At 34.2% G+C, this 18,710-nt stretch overlaps 3 protein-coding genes across 3 annotated transcripts; 2 read left to right on the top strand and 1 right to left on the bottom strand.

Annotated features, from left to right (window-relative positions):
- Window positions 1-467: 467 nt before the first annotated feature.
- On the bottom strand, window positions 468-9,251 carry LOC124436137 (NACHT, LRR and PYD domains-containing protein 12-like). The gene is made up of 6 exons (XM_046986060.1): window positions 9,230-9,251; window positions 8,380-9,127; window positions 2,778-2,886; window positions 1,982-2,116; window positions 803-1,292; window positions 468-472 (listed from the first exon to the last, which is right to left on the bottom strand). Exons 1-6 carry the CDS (start codon window positions 9,249-9,251, stop codon window positions 468-470), a joined length of 1,509 nt encoding a protein of 502 aa, XP_046842016.1.
- Window positions 9,252-14,757: 5,506 nt separating this feature from the next.
- Window positions 14,758-15,612, top strand: LOC124436135. The gene is made up of 4 exons (XM_046986059.1): window positions 14,758-15,111; window positions 15,218-15,323; window positions 15,408-15,518; window positions 15,575-15,612. Exons 1-4 carry the CDS (start codon window positions 14,758-14,760, stop codon window positions 15,610-15,612), a joined length of 609 nt encoding a protein of 202 aa, XP_046842015.1.
- A 646-nt stretch (window positions 15,613-16,258) lies between these two features.
- On the top strand, window positions 16,259-17,482 carry LOC124436134. Its single transcript, XM_046986058.1, has 3 exons — window positions 16,259-16,844; window positions 17,018-17,422; window positions 17,466-17,482. The coding sequence occupies exons 1-3, from the start codon at window positions 16,331-16,333 to the stop codon at window positions 17,480-17,482; spliced, it is 936 nt and encodes a 311-aa protein (XP_046842014.1). The 5' UTR covers window positions 16,259-16,330.
- The last annotated feature ends 1,228 nt before the right edge of the window (window positions 17,483-18,710 follow it).

Raw genomic sequence — 18,710 nt, 5'->3', positions numbered from 1 at the left:
CAAAGCTTTACTAAGAGATTTTGCACCTCAATCACCTATCTTGCTATAAGAAAGACTTAATTCAGTAAGTTTACAATTCTCACTTTCAAAGCTTCACTAAGAGATTTTGCACCTTCATCACCTATATTGTTATTTTAAGATCCAATTCAGTAAGTTTACAATTCTCACTTTTCAAAGCTTCACTAAGAGATTTTGCACCTCCATCACCTATATTGTTATGATAAAGAGACAATTTGGTAAGCTTACAATTCTTACTTTTTAAAGCTTCACTAAGAGATTTTGCACCTCATCACCTATCTTGTTATAAGAAAGATTTAATTCAGTAAGCTTACAATTCTCACTTTTCAAAGCTTCACTAAGAGATTTTGCACCTTCATCACCTATCTTGTTAGAATGAAGATCCAATTCAGTAAGTTTACAATTCTCACTTTTCAAAGCTTCACTAAGAGATTTTGCACCTTCATCACCTATACTGTTATGAGAAAGATCCAATTCAGTAAGTTTACAATTCTCACTTTTCAAAGCTTCACTAAGAGATTTTGCACCTTCATCACCTATTGTTATGATAAAGAGACAATTTAGTAAGTTTACAATTCTCACTTTTAAAGCTTCACTAAGAGATTTTGCACCTCCATCACCTATTTTGTTACGACTAAGAGACAATTCAGTAAGTTTACAATTCTCACTTTTCAAAGCTTTCAGCTAAAATATTTTGCACATTTATCTCCCCATGTTGTTGCTCTTAATAATCAAATTAGTAAGTTTACAATTTTACTTTTAAAGCTTCACTAAGATATTTTAGCACCTTCATCACCTATATTGTTATCAGAAAGAGACAATTTACTAAGTTTACAACTATCACTTTTCAAAGCTTCACTAAGAGATTTTGCACCTCCATCACCTATCTTGTTATAAGAAAGACCCAATTCAGTAAGTTTACAATTCTCACTTTTCAAAGCTTCACTAAGAGATTTTGCACCTCCATCACCTATACTGTTATGAGAAAGATCCAATTCAGTAAGCTTACAATTCTCACTTTTCAAAGCTTCACTAAGAGATTTTGCACCTTCATCACCTATATTGTTAAAAGAAAGATCCAATTCAGTAAGCTTACAATTCTCACTTTTCAAAGCTTCACTAAGAGATTTTGCACCTTCATCACCTATATTGTTTTGAGAAAGATCCAATTCAGCAAGCTTACAATTCTCACTTTTCAAAGCTTCACTAAGAGATTTTGCACCTCCATCACGTATCTTGTTACAAAAAAGATCCAATTCAGTAAGTTTACAATTCTCACACTTTCAAAGCTTCACTAAGAGATTTTGCACCTTCATCACCTATACTGCTATCAGAAAGATCCAATTCAGTAAGTTTACAATTCTCACTTTTCAAAGCTTCACTAAGAGATTTTGCACCTTCATCACCTATATTGTTATCAGAAAGATCCAATTCAGTAAGTTTACAATTCTCACTTTTCAAAGCTTCACTAAGAGATTTTGCACCTTCATCACCTATATTGTTATCAGAAAGATCCAATTCAGTAAGTTTACAATTCTCACTTTTCAAAGCTTCACTAAGATACTTTGCACCTTCAGCTGCTATTTAGTATGACTAACATCCAGTTTAATAATTTTACAATTCTTACTTTTTAAAGCTTCGCTGAAACATTTAGCCTCTTTCGCAGTTAGAAAGCTTATATGAATAAAGAGTTCAGCGTATTTACAATTCTCGCTTTTTAAAGCTTTGCTAAGTGACTCTGTATTTTCATAGCTTAGTGGGTGAAAGTGAACATCAAGTTCAGTAAGTTTACAATTTTGACATTTTAAAGCTTCAGTAAAAGATTTAGCACTTTGTTTACTTATATTGTTGCCACAAATCATCAATTTAGTAAGTTTACAGTTCTCATTTCGTAGCTTGAATAAGCAAATTAGCACCTTGATCTTAAGTTTATTAAAACGAATATCCAATTCATTTAGTTTACAATTTCCACTTTTAAAGCTTCACTAAGATACTTTGCACCTTCAGCTGCTATATTTTCTTCAAGAGACAATTCAGCAAGTTTACAATTCTCAGTTTTCAAAGCTTCACTAAAATATTTTGCACCCTTATCATCTATCTTGTTACCATTGATAATTAATTTAGTAAGTTTACAATTCTCACAATTTAAAGCTTCACTAAGAGATTTTGCACCTTCTTCACCTATATTGTTATAATCAAGAGACAATTTAGTAAGTTTACAAGTCTCACTTTTTAAAGCTTCACTAAGATACTTTTAGCACCTCCAGCTGCTAGTTCGTTACGACTAAGAGACAATTCAGTAAGTTTACAATTCTCACTTGTCAGAGCTTCACTAAAATATTTTGCACATTTATCACCCATGTTGTTGCCATTGATAATTAATTTAGTAAGTTTAGAATTCTCACTTTTAAAGCTTTACTAAGATATTTAGCACCTTCTTCACCTATATTGTTTTTTCTAATTTCCAATTCACTAAGTTTACAATTTTCACTTTTTAAAGCTTCACTAAGATGTTTTGATATATTTTTAACAGAACAGGAGATGATTTTCAAAGAAAATACATTGCATGCTGTTGCATTTGTTAAATATTTTGACAATCTAATGACGCTATGATTATCAGGAAATTGGCATGAAAAAAACGCGAGTTTTCTTAATTGTCGGCATTCAGAGAGAAATTCAAAGAAGGCGTTTGAATCAAGAGGCGTGAAAGAAACGTTATTAATGGATATTGTTTCAGAGAAATTATTTGACTCGCAAACTGATCTCATCTCATCGTCGTCTTGTAATTCGTAAAAGCACTTCATTCCAAGAAAACCAAGTGCTTGATTACCCTCAGAGAAAAATAAATGTGACATCCAACTTTCTAACCTGTAATTATAAAAATATCGTATTGTGAAACTTTTAAGAGTTTGGTTTAATTTGTTTAAAAAAATAAAGCCCTTCAGAAAAGCATCTTGACATGAGAAGTTTTTGTAAAACAACTATGGTAACAAAAGCTAGCTATAATATTTTAGTCGCAAATTAAAATAAATCAAATAATGCACACAACGTTTACCAAAGCCAAGTGCAAATTAATAATACATGAAAGTAAAAACTCCTTGCTGCTTCTCAGAGCAACCAGTTCAGTTGAGTTGGCAGCGTGATAGTTGACTGGAAGAGGTTAGAGAGGTCAAAATTTATTTAGGCATGTTTTAATTAGTTAATTCGCCAAAAACTCATTAAAAACAAATTATATCTGTATGTCATGTATGTACTAAAATGGGCCTCACAGCGCCACGGAGCAAGTTTATAAGAAGCAAAATATTTGTAATTTTACTTTAACAGTAGAACCTGTATTAAGCGGCACCGTATTAAGCTGTCACCCTGTGTTAAGCGGTTATATGGCAAAGTTTCCTGGTGCAAATACTATTAAAGTGACCTTTATTAAACGGTCATCTCTATTAAACGGACGCGGTCACCTTTTCCAATGTGCTAAGCTTAATTTTTTGTTATTTTGCACTTGTATTAAACGGTCAGGTTAAGTAGGTACACCCCATAATAAAATATATAATTAAATATTTTTGTTGGAACATATCACTTATATTGTATACATGTCTTTATGTTGTATTTATCTTCCATAAAATGACTCAAAAGATCCAACAATATTTTCTGTTTGCGGACAAATACACCAGCAATTTAATGTTTCTTACGTCCCTTCAGCCATTGACAAGAAAACCTATCTCCAAAAAGGATATAGGCACGGAATATATAAGTTATAAACATCTTCTCTGTTGACACGCTTGCCAATGATTATTTTTCAGCAGTTTGAGCCGTGACATTTTTATGTATACTATTTTTAATTTCTAGTTAAAACTAAGAAAAAGTGCTTTTATAGTGTTGTTAATTGGCATGTTAACGAACAATACCGATTGGTCAACTTTAGTTTGTTAAATGTTACACGTGACTTTCCTAAAGAACTATAATAAACGGTCAACTTGCAATAAGTGGTCAACCTGTATTAAACGGTCACACGAGAAATCCTCCATTTGTGACTGCTTAAAACAGGTTCTACTGTATATAGATGTAAAGAGATTATTTGTCATGTAAAATTATAGCTACTTTTATCTGGATCGTTTTGCAGGAATCTCTATACACACAAAACTTTTACGACGTTTGTCTCTCTTTCAAAAGCCTTTTTGTTTAAAACTCATTTTCGAAATATGTGTAATTGCATATAGTTGTAATTGTTGTAATTAAATGTGATATTTACCCATAAGTACAAAGTTCATTCCCTGTTCTCAACGCCGATATTTAAAAAAAATACGTACATGCGTTAGCCTACCTTAGTGTTCTTAATGGCAATATTTAGTCGACGACTTTTCTTCATGCACAAAGAAGGCCTATTATGCTTTGGTGCAAACGCGTAAAAATCGATTGAAATAAAAAGGAGAATGAGCTTTGGGTCCGGCTAAATTTTTAAGTGTGCGAAAATTTTGTTCAGTGAATTTTGTTCGAAAATTTTGTACATGCTTCTACCTTGAATATCAACTCAAACTTAACAAAATAACATGAGCCCCAAGGCAGCCAATGGGCATAATGGTGAAAATTTGAGCCTACTTCAACTTTTAGAAATTGCTCAATTTGTCTATTATTTAGATCATTATTTGTTTTAAAATACAATTATCCACTACTAACATCATGATTTTGTTGACTAAAAATTCTGATAATTTTTCCTTTTAAAGCTTAAGTTTCTTAACTCCATATTGCCAGGCTTTTAGCAATATGTTTTTCTAGGCATGCTGCGTAGCCCCAAATTTAAGAAAAACAGCCAATTAAGTAAGTATCGTTCACCATTTTAATTAAAAATGCTATTAAACTGTAAGTTTTATGCACATACAACGCTTAAAATATGATTACCACTTGATAAAATGCCGGAAATTGCACTTCCGAGACGTTGAAAACAAAATTTTCCAGGTGAGTATGTCCCCAGACCTTCCAAGGTGGCTAAAGATTTTGGCGTTTCTTGAATTACGTTCCAGAAGTCCTAGTTCAGTCCCTGCTGGGTAGCAAGTAATTTCTATGTGTTGATTAGAATAATTAAATTTGTTGTCGATTGCTATCGCCGATTAGCGTTCCCATAACAATGGTTTCACTTCAGTGATTGCTTTTTCTGTGATTAACTTACAATTACAACTGTATGGGAACAATGCTTTACAAAGAAAAATCGGTTTTTTTCGAACATATTTGACATGTTAGGGTTTAAAGAAAATGTTATTGACATACTCATTAATATTTTCAAAGATGAAGGAAAAGTTTAGAACAGAGTTGTGTTAAAATTGAATGCAGGGCCATGCAAAGTTAGTGAGAACTACGGTATATGCTGTATAATATAAAGAAATTATTAAACTACTTGCCTGCTCAATTTGACTGACTGTATAGTGTAGACAATTATAATGGGTTTGGAAAGTTGGATTTATGCAAACAGTTGTAAAGTACTACTTCGCGTTTTTTGTAAGTGAAGTATTTATTGTTATAGTAAACAGGTTACTACTTCAAAACCAAGATAAAAGAAGTGTGTTGAACAATGTGCTAAGATTTGCTCCTACCTTGAAATTTTTGTTCAACAATTGCTTATGATTATATCATTAATATGCATGAAAAATTAAACATATTGTTGTCTCATCTCACCAAATCCATACTTGGTATGATTCCAGGTAATCCACAAATTCACATCGGATACATTGGTTACAATGAAGTTGAATGTAGAGGAAGCAAAAATAGATGGCAAAGAAATCCTTTTCGCCTTATGAAGAATTAGTACAAATCAATAAAAGAATTCTTTAAGCAAATTGTAAACAAATTTAAATTGCTCATGATCAAGCAACCTAGTCAGAGAAGCAAAGTCTGTCTTCAACATGTGACCTTTCCAATTATGTTTAGTTCTTTGTACAAAATACTATTTTTGAGAAACTTGATTTGTAAGTCTTTCACTAATGTTTTTTATCAAGAAATAAAAGAAACAAATTCAAAGGCGTGATGGAAAATACAAAGATTTATCAAGTTGTTTATCATTTAATTCCCAATTGTTAGTTTGTACATATAAATAATTAGTATTGGTAGCTGTAAGTTGCTCAAGCAAACAGAAGAGTAGTAGTGCTTGAAGGGGTTAGCATTTTTGAAAAATTATATCTTGTTTTTGACATACATTACACAATTCCAAAAAACTGTAAGTAATACACAATAATATCTATAGAACTTGATAAATTTCTTCGCCTACACTGTCAATTAATTATTCTTGCCTTCATGCAGTAATACAGTGTGTTTTGTCAGAGAAACCAATGCACTTTAGTTTCCAAATTTGTAATTTCAATGGAAAATTAATGTAGTTCTGTTCAGTAATAGACCCAAGGTTCTGCCAAGCTGTTTACAAAATACAAATTTCCAACCAACATAGCATGGTGTTTTGAATTTTTTCCTTTTTTGTAGCTCTTCTAGTTCAACATACTTTCTTTATGAGTTTTCAGTAGATTTATCAGGTAATGACAATACACTTATGATACTTATCCATGGTAAATTTTCAGTTGACTTATGTCGTAGAACTGAAGCAAACATTTTCTCGCTTCCTTAGGAGCATTTTAACACAGATTTATCCATTTGAGCAAGAAAAATAGTTGCACCAAACTGTTTACAAACAGTCAAACACACAGAAGCATAAAATAATGTATAAGTTTGACGAGATTGACAGGTCTACTAATGAATGACGTTTGATTTTCACTTTTAAAATGTCATAAAATAACTTAAATGTTACAGCCAAAATATGCGTTTCTCTACCGTCGATTTTCTTTATTTTGATGTGTGTGTGTACTGTGTTTTTCACGCAATGCTGAAGCATTATTTTCACATGGTATGCTGTCGGTATCGTAATTGTTTTTTTTCTCACTTGTTTTCGTTCATATAAACAGTATTAGAAATCAGGAGGGAGTGAATATTGAAAAAAATTTTTAAAGTGGAAGTTTTGACCAACAAAATCCGCCATTACCGCCATGTTTTTCACCACGGGGTCCAGGCCCCTTTTCCCCTCCAGGTCTTATAGAATACAATGGTCGTCGCCTGCAAATTTTGAGTAAGTTAAAGGCACGGGTAAGCTTTAACTCAGCCCATTGAAGTAAATATATCTGGAATGCTAACTCCATTGGGTTCTATAATAACTGAAGCGGCTATCTCAAGAGCGGCTTTGAATATTGTATGACGCCAACAAAATGGAGGATTTTGACCTTTGCCGCTGAGATTTACCGAAATTGACAGCTTTTTTGAAAGTTTCGCAATTTTCCACTCCTAAATACACAAAATGTATATTTGTATTTCGGATTCGGCAAGCAATTTTTTGATGAAAATCAAGATAAAAACCTTAAATTCATAATTTGTGTTTTAAGTTATAGCTTACAGCTTTTGCTTGTTGCTGTTGTTCGTTTTAAAACGATTTCGAAAATAGTCCTACACTTTTGGAACGTAGTGTTTGGAGAATCCACTAGATTTGTTTTCTCATTAGCAGATTTTTCACTTAATGCTTGAACATAAGGTTTATTTTATGGGCTTTATATGTATGTATCTTAGTGTGCATTATGCTGAAGTCTTTTATTTGCTGTTTAAATAACTTCCCAGTGCATCCAAATACTCTAATGAAAAGCAACAACTCAGTGATCTACAGTGGTCTACATCCGCAAACATGTAAAAACCATTTTCTGAAGTATACAGCAAACGATCAAAAGAAATCGATCACCAAATTATTTCTTCCAAACTCTACGCGACACTTTAGTTTAAAACTTATCGAGGAGGCGTTACTTTAATATTTGCTCATCTGGCTGGCAAAATTAATGTTAAGAATTTGGTGATGATGAATTAACTTAGAAAAATACATCTAGTCACATACAATATGAAGATACAATCAAACATTTTCAATGATACAAATGCTCATTGATCATAAATTTAATACCTCTCTAGAATAACGCTGATATCTTTTCCTTCTCTTTCTTTTCATTTCCAACCAAACCAGCAGCAAATTCGATTACCAAATGCCATTTAGGATCTTGAACATGATCATCCAAAAACTTTCCAATGTTTTGCCAATCGTCAACAATATACCACGCTGCAAAAAACTCTTGAAGAGTCAAATGAAGAAAACAGTAAAGATGGCGTTCATCATCATAAATCTTATTGAAAATGCCACAGTTTTCCAGATTTTAAAGTTACTGTTACTTTTTCTTTCAAAAATCAGGCGTCCGTCTTTAAGCCCTTCCATGGCAACATATTTTATTTCTTGTAGATCTTTATCAAGCTCGGATGGTAAAGGAATTCTCAAGTAATCCTTTTCTGTAGTCTTGCCCTGAGAAGGGATGGCTTTGCCATAGTAAAACTTTAATTGCTCTATCGTACAATTCAGTCATAGTCTTTGGACTGTAGTTTTCATCATCTGCAAAACATTCCTTTAAGGTCATACAAACAATTTTAGTGTTAATAGGGATATAACAAAAGCTGCGAAGTTCAAGAGAAATTTCAATCTTATTTAGAATACGGTCAGCAATATTTCTATCTTCATGACAAAACTTTTCCACGAATTCTTTTATCTCATTCTCAAAAAAGCCCATGATTTCAACTGTCCTCGCGAATTCCATATCTCTAAATTTACGTTCAGCTGTGGGTCGTGATGTAATAAGAACAGTAACATCAGGCAATAGTTTACCTTCAACTAGCATACTTAAGTGTGTAATGACGTGCCTTTTTTCATTTGGGGACCCTGAGTCGTCAGTTTGAATATCTTCATTATCTAAAGATAATTCATCAAGACCGTCGACCATAAGAACAGTTCTTTCAGGATTTAACATTATGAATTCGTAAATATCTGAAAACTGTTCAAATGAAAATCCAACGCAACTTCTTAACATTTTTTTAAAAGTAATGTACTTCTCTTTAATCGCACGACATTGCAATAAAATGACCAGCTTATTGCGCCAAAAGTCGTCTTCATTTGTCTTCCATTCATGAATAAGTTTTTTCGTCAACATAGTTTTACCAATTCCTGGCCTTCCGATGACTAAAATGGAGCTAGGATACGACTTGCTATTTGAAGTGGCTTAAAATGTCAGTTGCTCTTGTTAGTTTTTCGCACTTTCATTAGGTTTGAAATGACAATGAAGGATCTCGTGCCTTTCATGCGTTTCTGGGTAAGCTTTACTTAATTGTCTTTCAGCTTGCATTATGACGTTCACATAAATATTTTCAAGATTTTGCACAGACAGTTGTGCCTTGCCTACGTTATCGTGAATATTTAATAATTTGTTCAAGTGAGGTTTATTTTTTATTTCTTTTATCCAATTTCGAAACTCTGCACGTTTTGAAAAGAGGTATACCGTGAAAAACTCCTTATCTGATGTGAAAAAATTGTCACTACTGGCCTCATTTAATAGGTATATTAGTTGACATATCGTCATTATTATCGATAAAACATCAACAGCTACAACAAATTTAATCCACCATTCACTGTTACCATCGCGAATTTTACAATTAACGAATGTCTCGTTATATCGAGGAAGAATTATATTGTTTAACAAAGATTTTTTGTTTGTTGTCGGACGCCACGAACAAGAATAGTCAATGGGAAACATGGATGGAAACAGTACTGTAACAAATATAGACAAACCGATCACGCGTACAGTCAAATAAATGATGTAATAATTAAATGCCCAAGAACTAGTTGCAACCTTTCTGACTTCACTGCTTCTTTCTGACAAGAACTTATCAAAGTTTTAAGTCGATTGGCCACAGACTGTCCACAGATCATACCCAAAAAAGAGAAAAAGAAATTAAAGGACACCACATATATATTATCCCAAGTTTCATTTTGGTATTGTCTCAAACATCTTGATTCAATATTCTTTATAAGAGAAGTTTCTTGGAATTTTGAAATCATCTTGCCATTACAAGTAAAAGAAGTTTGACGATCAAATGTTTTCGAAATTCCAGGAGCGATGATTGTAAATGTGAAATAGATAGAAAAGTAGTATTTTTCAAACCAGGGAAAACAATTCAGTGGTATGGCTCTGAAAATAGCATCCATTTTCGTATCCTTTAAAAAATGGATGAAATAGACATGACTAATTTAGTTTCAACAATCCCCGTATAGACATAGACCACATTTGTAAGAGCATAAACTGCAGTATAAAATAATACACACCATTATTTGTGGCTTCAGTTAGCTCCACACAGTTTGGCTTCCAGATTGTATATATGAACAATTTCAGCCTATATTGTAGCAAAATGTATAATTTGGTTGCAATATTTAGTAGCTATGAAAAAAATCCAGTACATGCAATAGCAAAAATAGTAATAATACTATAATAATAATAATTTTAAATTTTAGCAGGTCAATCTTGTAAGTTTAAAAAGTATAGCTGTTTTTATTAGGACAACTGCATTCAAATTATTACAGTAAAATAAAAAAATTTCTAGAATTTATGCGATAGAGTTCCATAATAAAAAACATTTAGGATGTCCAAAAGGTTAAAAGATAAAAAATACGATAGTATACACTAAAAAAATACAAATTAGTTTAGATTATAATATAAATCATACTTAAAAATAATTTACGCTTGTCCTTGAATCTTAGTAAAGGTATGTAAAGGTATTTCTCTTCTATAGCTGTATGAAAGTTAATTACTTTAGCAGTTTCGCAATATAAATGTTCCGGAAGATATTAGGATTATTTTGAAGAATTTTAAAATCAGTTGATAAGGGTAACTAATGGGTATTGTTTTCCATAGCACCACTTTTAATAAATTTTGTAAAAGCTTAAAAAAATCTTGAAAAGCTTAAGTCACATAACGTACATTGATTTAGTTATACGATATCCTAAAATACCTATGATCTGTTTCTAAAATACCTATTTTAGAATATTGTGAACTCAAGCAAATAATTAAAGAAAAACGAAGACAAATGTGGCGTCAGTTATAAATGATCTGTAGTTTGCAAACAAAACGTCACAGAATATCAAACATACAAAAGGTCACTCGTGTCGGACCTTTGATGTTTTTGTCGTCGCGTATGTTGTGCCGCACATATCGGCAGCCATTATTCCAAAAAGATGTTTAGGACTTTTCACTTGTTCCAAACCACTTAAATGACACGACGTCATTTCTTATATTGAAATTATTTCCACTTCATTGTGAAAAATGACGTCATGTAATTACAGTGGTTGAAGACAAGTGAAAACACAAAGTATCTTCCTAGAATGATGTCGGCCGTAAGGACGTAGTGCTCACTGGCATGGCCTTCTATAGAATTTTTATTCTGTGAAAACGTGTTTCACTGATGACGTCATAACTTATTAACATGGCCACTTGAAAAGTTGGCACATTAGGTCCGTATTCAGCAATAAAATTAACTAACTTTTAGCGAACTGAAAAAATATATTTATACATCAAACTAAATCTAGCATTGTGGATTTTTAGTTACAGAAAAAAAAGAGGCGATCAAACACTTTGAACAAGGCAGATGGTCAATCCGTTTGTACTCCTGATGATGACCTCGTGTACCTGTGGATTTACCCGAGAAACGTCACGATGCTGTACACCATGTTCATGAGAGTGAAAAGCTCACAACTCAATTGTCTGAATGTTCATATGAGTCCATGCCTTCATTGTTTATTAACATCATTTACCTTGATGTTGCCACCTCTTTCTGACTGGCTGATAATGAGGAGGAAACAAGTACTGAATGCGTAATTACTGTGCATATGTGTAGATTATCACACAAATCTACCCTTTGTGCAGATTCAACATTCTCTTTATCTACAAGAGAACCGATTTTAAGCAACTGAACTGCTAACTTTTCTCAAATAATTCCCTGAAGAATTGTACAAAGAGAGGGAAAGACAGGACACTAATGCGACTGCAGACAATTTATTACCTGCTGGTGGCGAAAGTATAACAGGCACATCGGCAAAAAAAACTACTTAGATCTACACTGAAGAAACAAGCCATTGCACCAAAATCAAAACATGTACTTCCGCCTACATGTATCATTTGTAAAAAAGAAAAGTCTTTTGTGACTGAAGTGGTAAGTGACACATTTTTATTGTATTTTTCTTTTTATCGAAAGCTTTTACATCCTACATTAAAAGCTCGCTTATATATTTTTTCCGCATTGAAAAGAAATTTTTTTACGTGAGAAACAATCTTTGTCTTCTTGATAATTAATAATTTCACCAAAAAATGTTCACTTATGACTAATAGGGCACTCGAAAGCGAAAGCTAGATCGACTGGTTATGGCAGAGACAAAAGATGGGGGTAAATTAAGAGAAGCAGCTAGGAGAAATTCAGATGAAAGTATACTTGTAAATATTGCTGATAAAGATTGTGTAGCTTTAGAGGTTAGGTATCATAGACGGTGTTACGAACGATACACTAGCTTTTTAAGACGCAGCAATGTAATACACAGTAAAAAGAAAAGGGCCATTTTAGCCCCATGAGGTCGTTTTGGCTTTTGAAATTGCTAGCCGTATTGGCTAACAATAAGGGCTAAAACAGACAATAGAGCCGTTTTGGCTCCATGACGGTTGTTTTTGCTCTACAATTGGTGCCAAAATAGAAATATACGGGCCAATTTGGCCCCATGAGGTCGTTTTGGATTTTGAAATTGCTAGCCATATTGGCTAACAATGAGAGCTAAAACAGACAAGAGGGGCCGTTTTGGCTAAATTGTGTGCACCATGTGCATTCATTAAAATTTGCAGCATATAATGATATGCTGGTTTAATTTTTTTCTTTAGAGTGATAGCTTACCTGTAACACCAATTCAGGTTGGTGCACTTCTGTTTCTGATCATTTTAACTAGTAATAACACATTTTGTCATGGTTACATATAATAATACATATAGTCATGATCCGCAATGGTTCTGTATTGGGGGTGGAGGGTCCTCTAGTTTAGATTAGGCTTTGATAACTTGTTGCTATACATATTATGTCAAACATTTGTTGAAATCTTATTACCTCTTTATTAATATTACGAGATTTCTATTGTTGGTTTTATTTGTATTTTTTTTGTAGTGATAATAGTAACAGCATCACCATAAGTCCTGCTCCTTCACACCCCTCTCCTAAGCTCATTCCTACTTAAACTTGCTGTGAACATTCACTAATAGTTCATTTGTAATTTTTAGTGTCCAAATGCTCTTACTGAAACTACCAGTACCCCAAAAGTATGCAAGTTTATCTTCATTTGTTCAATGAATGGAAATTGAAGTACTTCGAAAAATCTAATTTGCAATTGAGTAATATTTTATTTGTTTCAGGATTGGTTACGGAACTACAAAATTCCAAATCGTGTAAGTACAGTACACTAACAGCAGCTGTCTAGAGCTGAATTTCACAAAGGGCCATTTTAGTCTCCCAAAATGGGGCCAAAATATTGACCCCAGAACGGCCCCATAATTTAGAGCCAATTTTGGCCCTTTAAAGAGGGGGCTAATTTTGGGGGCTAAAATGGCCCTTTTCTTTTTACTGTGTAGATGAAGTTTATGATTCTGAAAACTATGACAGATACGCATGCAAATACGAAAAGTCCTTTGATGTTTTTTTGTGAAAGATTTGTAAAGAAAAGACTGCTGATGAACGAAGAAATTTTTTTTATGAAGAGAATGAAAGCTGAGTTTGTAAAGACAGTTTCAGAAATTGAAGGCACAGATGCGTCAAATTATAGAAATTTTCGATTAAAAGAGAGATTGCGAAAGAAATTCCCTCAAATTGTTTTCTTTTCACCAAAAGAACGGAACAAAAGTGAAATTGTATACGTTGAAGGTCTTTGTCAAGGAACTGTGGCAGAAAATGATTTAAATGAAGACACAGAAACTTCGCAAAGTGAGATGGACACAGAAGATGAATTTTTCAACAATGACGTTCCAAAAGGCAGCTGCAATAAAACGACGACCCTTAATGAAGTATTTAACGTAGCGCTAACATTACGGGGCAATCTACGTGCTAGTACAAAATCAATATGGTACGAAAACTGGCCGTCCCTTGCTTCTGACATAAATAATGAGAGTGTTAGGAAAATTGTTTCGCCAACTCTGTTTAATTTCCTCGCATGGATGCTTGGTTTTTCAGACGACCCGGACTTGTCGGAATATGTTGAAGTAGGGGAGAAGAACGCTATTAAACTTTATTCATTATGTCAAGATCTGATCAACGTTAGCAGTAAAGGAAAAATGCAAACGCCTAAATCCTTAGCCTTGGCAACAGCTGTTAGACAAATTTCTGGCTGTTCAAGCCTGATCAGCCTTTTGAACGGTCTTGGACACTGTGTCTCTTTGTCATCCGCAATGGCGTATGATTCTGCCCTTGCCCAAACAACTATTGATACATCTAATATTGTTCCCAAAGAGTTTGTAGAGAAAGAGTATGTTAACCTGATTTACGACAACATTGATTTTAGCGAGGACATAAAAAAACAAACCCATGTCACAAACGGAATTATAACGCAGAAATTGTCTGGACAGCAACACATAACAATGCAAAATTCCAGCATCGTCAAAAAGTCACAGCGAACTGTTAAGATGCCGAATACCAACATAGCAGAATATAGTATTGGGCCAAAAGACTCCAATATTTTTTGATATCAATGAAGTCGCCCGTTCAATGCTTATTGATAGGAACCATGAGTTAAATTAAGCAGCTCACAAGCTTGATTTAGCATATGTTTTAACGAAAATGGTTCATGTCACTGATGAAACAGCACTGCCTGGATGGACCGGCTTTAACACCATGCTTATTGAAGAAATACCTGAGGTATCGAGAGTGGGTTACCTGCCAGTTATAAACGCGCCACCAACTGAATATTCTACAATTAATGAAATTCTTAAAAGAAGCAAGAATATCGCAGAGAAGCTTGACTTACAATATGCTGTCTTAGTCTTTGATGAAGCAGTTTACTCTAAAGTCCAGCACATACGATGGAAAGAACCCGTTTACTATGATAAACTGGTCGTACGTCTTGGAGAATTTCATACTGTCATGTCTTTTCTATCTGCAGTGTCAAAGCTCTTTGAAGATGGAGGACTTAAGGTGCGAATTCATATCTTAATTTTCACATATAAAACTTGTACAAGAAATAAGTGGCAATTAGATAAATACGTTTCTAAAAGTAATGATTCCGCAAAACGTTCTTTAGGATCTGTTAATTGAGTCGGGTGTTGTGAGCGAAGGATCCGTAAAGAGTGTCCTTTCTGGAAAGAATTACAATAGATCGATGTCATGCCATAAAATTTTGTACGAAGGTTTGAAGCATACCTGGATGATTTAGAAGAAAAAAGATGGAAGAATAATGGCATTCCTATGTGAAATGTCAAATTCGTTTCCAGATAAAGGTTTCCGCGATTGTATTGAAAGTGAACTGTTTGAGGAAATATGCGAAGAGTACGAAAACTTCATACAAAATGCATCCTCAAAATCAAGAACGTTTGCTTTCTGGAGTATGTACATCAAAATGATAGGTAAATAACAATAAACCCTCTCATTTATTTTCTAGGTTGTAACAAGGTCAAATCTACAGGACATACACTTTGAATTTATCAATTTTAGATATACTTCCTACTTTTTAGATATTTTGTTGATGTTTATCAGAGCTACAAGGGAGATAAACTGGAAACTACATTTGACAACCTTTAGAGCAATGTTGCCATGGTTTTTCGCCTGTGATCGGATAAACTATGCAAGATATGGGTCTGCATATTGGCTTGAGATGGTTGCTTTGGATCAGACACATCCAGGTTTGATTTGGTCATTGTGTCATTTAATTAAAGTCTTGCTTATTACGACAAACAATTGTGATATATCTTTATTATATAGGAATCTTGTCTGAAATATCATGTAACTTTGCTGTACAACGTCAAAACAACTATGGTTTTTCTGCTGTGGCGTGTGATCAAACAATTGAGCAAACTGTAAACCGCGATTCGAAGACGAAGGGTGGTTTGACTGGAATTTCTATGAATCCTGGAGCGGTGCAAAGATGGATGCTATCACAATCGCAGAGAGCAGCAATAACAAGAAAGTGTAATTACATGGCGGGGTTGGAATATAAGTCAAGGTGAATTTGATTCGCATATTCTGCTATGAAGCTTAGGGTTAGGATGGGTTGTTTCGTGTAAATAAATTTATAATTCCCTTCAAATGTTGGAGACATCCTCTTTTCATGCATTTCAGAAAGCGTAAAGACCTTGATTATTCCAAGTGCAAACGCTATGAGCAATGTGTTCAAGACGTACTAACTTCTATATTCCAAATGGCACATCCTTTTGATGTTGATCAAGAACATTTGATAAATTTGGCAAGTGGAGTAGAGTTAGAAACCACTGTGGCAGATCGACTTCTATCTGCAGAGCAACTGGGTGAGCGGCAGTTCTCAGAATTTTCTAAAAACAACTTGTTTTCCGACAATCCGGATATTTTCACAAAATTGGAGCGCAACAGCATTGAAACGTTCTCTGGAAGGAGGAAACAAGTACAGAGTGGCCAAAAAGGGAAGGAAAAAAGCATCAAAATGAACCGGAATTTTTTTGCCAAGCTTTTAGTCATAGCAAAAAATCGTGAGGTCAATTTGAAGGAGGTATTATCATACAGTCTCGGATCGTTTCCTCTTTCACTTGCAACACCAAATGGAGGACTCGTAAAAACTGCAAAGTCTAAACTGCTTGAAATTTTGGAGAGAGAAGCAGACAATCCAGAAGTCGATATTCGCAGCTTTCACAACAATGCTCTTATAGTAGATGCAATGGCTGTCTTGCAAGTTATGAAAGGTAAATGTTAAAGACACGTTGCATGCACAGACCTTCTTTTATATATGCAAACACGACATATTCTCTTGAATTTAATAACGTAGACTTGTCTTTCTGTGTCGTAACTTGACATAAAGTGTTCTGTTAATTCTTTGCGCAATTCAGAGGCCTCTCATTTTAATTGCTTATTTAAGGAAAGTGGAAGACCTTCGGTGAATTATCTGACTCGATATTTCAATTTCTTCTGAAAGTCGCATTTCAATGTAATGCTACAAGATTGGACTTCGTCACAGATCGATATCCAAAATTGAGTATCAAGAACGCTGAAAGAAAGAGACGGGCCGAGAAAGGAGTTCAACGAATTCGAATTTTTGGTAAAGATCAGCCCGTTCCAAAGCAGTGGAAAAAATTCTTAAGTTGTGGAGAAAACAAGGAGTCCCTTATGATTTTTTTGTGTGAACATTGGAAAGAGTATAAATCATCTCAACTGACGCAAGTTGAAAATTTATATATTACTACAAAAGAAAAATGCTATGTACTTTCTTGTTCAGCTTTTGACGAGGACCCGGTTTTATGTTGTGAATGCAGTGTGCTAGAAAGCAATCATGAGGAAGCCGACACCCGTATGCTTTACACGCCAAGCATGCAATGGGCACTAACGTTAATGTTATTATTAGGAGTCCAGATACAGATGTCTTCATTCTTTGTGTAGCAATGCAAAAAAACCTGGGTTCAAAGGATTTGTTTTTTATGACTGGTACTGGAAACAAATCTCGCACAGTACATATAAATGCAGTTACTGTCGCCATGAACGAAGAATTTTGTCGCTGCTTGCCAGGCTTTCACGCGTTTTCAGGTTAGCATTTCAATGTAGGTATTTTGATGGGGGTGGTCAGAGAAATGGCTCCTTCTAATCATTGCATCATTTTCTTATTTTTGCGTATATTTTCACTGATATTATACTTCTACCAAGTTCTAAAATATGAGGGTAACTAATACTAAAGTATTGACGTTTGCTTTACATTTAGGAAGTGACTGCACGAGCTCGTTTTACGGAAAAGGGAAGGTCAAAGCATGGAAAACGCTAATTGCTCATCCTTGCTTTGTTGAGACATTTCTCTCCTTGGTTATAACTTTCCTCCTGCCAACGTCCTTGTACGCGATCTGAACAAGTTCACTTGTCTACTGTATGGCGACAATACATCAAAGAATGCCGATGAATGCCGATACACAATGTTTAAAGGTGGAAAATGTTCGGATGAAGTATTGCCACCAACATGTGACAGCCTTCTTAGACACATTGAAAGAGTAAATTACCAGGCGGGTGTGTGGTGTCAGTCTCTTTTACCCCAAATGACTCTTCCTTCACCAATTGGTAACGGTTGGCAGTTTTCAAACGGAGACATTGATATCGTATGGATGACGCGTCCTCCAGCTCCAGACTCTTCTTGATTTCGTAGACTGTCATTGTAAGACTGGGTGTTCAAGCATGCGATGTTCATGTAGAAAAGCTAACCTAGTCTGCACAGACTTATGTTCATGTGTTAACTGCGAAAATACATCAGGCGAATGCGACGAAGACAATTCAATAGATGATTCAGACAGCGAAAGTACTGATGGGGATTTAGACGACATTGACCAATTTGAAATGTGGAATATTATACTTATCAAATAGTCTTTAATGCGATGTATGAAATTTTATATTTTTAACTGAAATTTGTGATATTTCCCACAAAAAACATTGATAAAAGTTACCAACTATGCATAAGTTGTTGACGTCCGAGCAAAAATAAGCCTGATAGGAAACTGGAACTAGTAATATCACAGTAAATTAAATGAAGTATTTAGGGAAACAAAGGCGGCGATCAAGTTTCAAAGCAGCAAAAA

This window comes from Xenia sp. Carnegie-2017, unplaced genomic scaffold (assembly GCF_021976095.1).
Source record: "Xenia sp. Carnegie-2017 unplaced genomic scaffold, XeniaSp_v1 HiC_scaffold_16, whole genome shotgun sequence".
Lineage (NCBI taxonomy): Eukaryota > Metazoa > Cnidaria > Anthozoa > Malacalcyonacea > Xeniidae > Xenia > Xenia sp. Carnegie-2017.
This window is presented reverse-complemented; position numbering and strand designations above follow the sequence as displayed.